A 3231-nucleotide genomic window follows, 5' to 3' on the forward strand; every position below is an offset into this window, starting at 1 on the left:
TGTGTGTGTGAGAGTGTGTGTCCCTTCCATGTTATCTCATTGAACAAAGCAATTCACACAACCAGCTCACATGCTCTGATCTATCTATTGTCGTGAATTATTTATTCCATAATTTCCTCTTTCGGTGGATTGATTGAGCATTCCGACCACATTAGTTTACGTCAAGATTAAAGGATAACAGGATACAGATCTCTAAGAGAGTAATGGAACTGGTCTTTTTATCTTGCCCGCCTGCTCTGTACAAAATCTATACTTCCACTTTAGTCCCTCTGCTTTTTATTGAAAAATTTCTTATTTGTTATCATTGAGAAACTTGTCCCTCTAAACAAATATTTCTAAAAAGGGCAAAAAAGAAGTCGTTTGTCTTTGGAACTTTGCGAAGGCGACGTAGAAAACTTGTCTCGCGCGCATGAGAAGGCCAACCGAATTCAGGGAACCAGGCGGTGGAAGGCAAGGCAACCACCGGCCTGGCTGTTCTGGTGGCTGCTACTTGTATACGTGCCCAACTATCCATGGACCTCTCTCTGCAAACAAAAGATAGAGCTTACAGCTACACCACTACGTGTACTTGCTTCACATCTCAACTGCTTTTCCTCCAATTTTATGGTAACCGGAGATGTTGTTGTGAAAATTTATGATGTGAAGCAACTTAGATGTCTCAAGAATCAAAGCAACTTAAAAATACGGTTTTTGAGTTGGATAAATGATTCTAATAATTTTATTTATTTTTTCTTGGCCAATATGATGTATAGATTGTACTTTTAATAAATATAAAATATTTTATTTAATGGATATAAAATCCCTCATATGTTTAAGTAATTATTTTTTTTAGAGAATAAAAATACAATAATACTCTAAGAGAGAGATATTCTGAAAATATATATGCAACAGATAATGAAGATTGTAAACCTTTACTTTAAATGATGCATGATATATTTATAACCTTTACTTTGAATGATGTATATTTATAGCCCATAAATTTTGTCTTTTTATAGAGAAGATGAGCTAAAGTGTAATTTTATTTTTATCATATTTTGAGTTGTATTGTGATATATGTTTTACTTGTTTTATTAAGCAAGAAGATAGAGACATGATAAACTATAACCGACTTTAATACACTTAATGATGTTTGTGAAATGTAAACTTATTTAATTAAATATATTTGTTGAGAAGTAATTCATTTAAGATTTTATGTAAAAATTTATAGAATTTGATGGTGTTAGATTCAAATATTATGTTTGAATCCATGGGTGTAGTAAATTCAAACATGCTCAGGACGTGGCTGGGTTTGGCCAGCGCTAGACCTGGCGTGTCTTCATTGAAGCGGAGCGTGTTTGGTGCATGCGTATGCCAACTCAACTAGCTTGAAATTAAGAAAAAATATATTTTTATATTTTTTTAATTCATATATATATATATATATATATATATATATATATATTATGATAAAATCTTTTTTCATCAATTATCAATTTTTCACCACGTTGGATTCCTTTTATCACTGACAAATGATGAGATTAGCAGGGCAGGCTCAACTATTTTCTACGTTAAAAGATAACACTCTCACGCTGTTGGAGGCCGAAATACCTACCAACGTTGTTTGTTTGATTTTCTTTTTTGTTTATTTATTTTTCCAAGGTTATAATAGTATTAAACTACCCTTCACCTCTCCCGGGGGTGTCCAAGGACTTGACTATAAATATGCGCAACAGGAACCAATCTGTTGGAAAATGCACTGAGGCTTCTTGTCTCCCCTGCTAGCAATGGCTTCTTTTCTGTGGACTGTATGTTTAAGTTTCCTGCTTTTAGCTACCTTAACCAAGGGTGCTTCACCAAAAAGGGTTTTGGATGTTCCGTTCGGCCGCAACTATGCGCCTACTTGGGCCTTCGATCACATCAAATACATCAATGGAGGTTCTGAGATTCAGCTCAAACTGGACAATTTCACAGGTGCTACAATCCAAGTGATTTTTTTTTTTTTTATGGTGGATTGCACCGATTTTTTCTGTTGTTAAGTATTTATCTTCTATGTATTAACTCTCATGTGTATATGCGCATGTGCACACAAAAGGGACTGGATTTCAATCTAAAGGCTCTTACCTGTTTGGTCACTTTAGCATGCACATAAAGATGGTTCCAGGGGATTCTGCTGGAACTGTGACTGCGTTCTATGTATGTACTGCTTCCCTTTCTAAGTCATTTTGTGAATCTGAAATGGAGGAAGCTTGTTCCTTGTCTGTTCCCTGTTTAGGTGATTCGATTTCAGTTTGAAAGTTTTGAATTTTTTTTTTTTATTTTGTAGTTATCTTCTCAAACCAATGAGCATGATGAGATAGACTTTGAGTTCTTGGGAAACAGAACAGGACAGCCCTACATCTTACAAACAAATGTGTATACTGGAGGGAAAGGAGACAAAGAGCAGAGAATTTATCTTTGGTTTGATCCTACCAAGGAATACCACGCCTACTCTGTGCTTTGGAACATGTATCAGATCGTGTAAGTTCCATTCCTGCTGGTGCTGCCCTCTGTTTATCTGTTCCTAAGAACTCTGGTCTGATCCTACCAAGGGATACCACGCCTATTTATCTCTTTTTTCCCTCTTTTATCTGCAGATTCTTTGTAGATGACGTGCCAATCAGAGTGTTCAAGAACAGCAAAGATTTAGGATTGAAGTTCCCATTCAACCAACCTATGAAGATATACTCAAGCCTTTGGAATGCAGATGACTGGGCGACGCGGGGTGGCTTGGAGAAGACAGACTGGGCCAAGGCTCCCTTCATAGCCTCCTACAAGAGCTTCCACGTTGACGGTTGTGAGGCGTCGGTGAATGCCAAGTTCTGTGACACACAAGGTAAGCGGTGGTGGGATCAGAAGGGGTTCCGAGATCTTGATGCCGCTCAATACAGGAAACTCGGGTGGGTTCGCCAGAAATACACCATCTACAACTATTGCACGGATCGTGTTCGCTTTCCTTCTCTCCCTCCAGAATGCAAGCGTGACCATGACATTTAAACTTTAGCTGAAAGCCTTTTACTTGCCGTCAGTAGCACTGCAGCCATATATTTGGACAGTAAAGAAGGGATGATGCTGTTAGTTAGTTTCCTTCTTTCAAATCATTAGAACAGTTTCTGCTATTTTTATTAATCCATTTGCTGTTATCATCATGTTTCTGCTGGACGGGTCACTTCGGTTTAATAAGCATAGAGAATAATGGGTAATAATTTCTTCTTC

General features: G+C 37.3%; 1 protein-coding gene across 1 annotated transcript; it reads left to right on the top strand.

The window, feature by feature from the left end:
- Positions 1 to 1684: 1684 nt before the first annotated feature.
- LOC118041838 (probable xyloglucan endotransglucosylase/hydrolase protein 5) lies at positions 1685 to 3231 on the top strand. The gene is made up of 4 exons (XM_035049352.2): positions 1685 to 1950; positions 2072 to 2172; positions 2303 to 2496; positions 2613 to 3231. The coding sequence occupies exons 1-4, from the start codon at positions 1764 to 1766 to the stop codon at positions 3010 to 3012; spliced, it is 882 nt and encodes a 293-aa protein (XP_034905243.1). The 5' UTR covers positions 1685 to 1763; the 3' UTR covers positions 3013 to 3231.

Source organism: Populus alba, chromosome 14, assembly GCF_005239225.2.
Source record: "Populus alba chromosome 14, ASM523922v2, whole genome shotgun sequence".
Lineage (NCBI taxonomy): Eukaryota > Viridiplantae > Streptophyta > Magnoliopsida > Malpighiales > Salicaceae > Populus > Populus alba.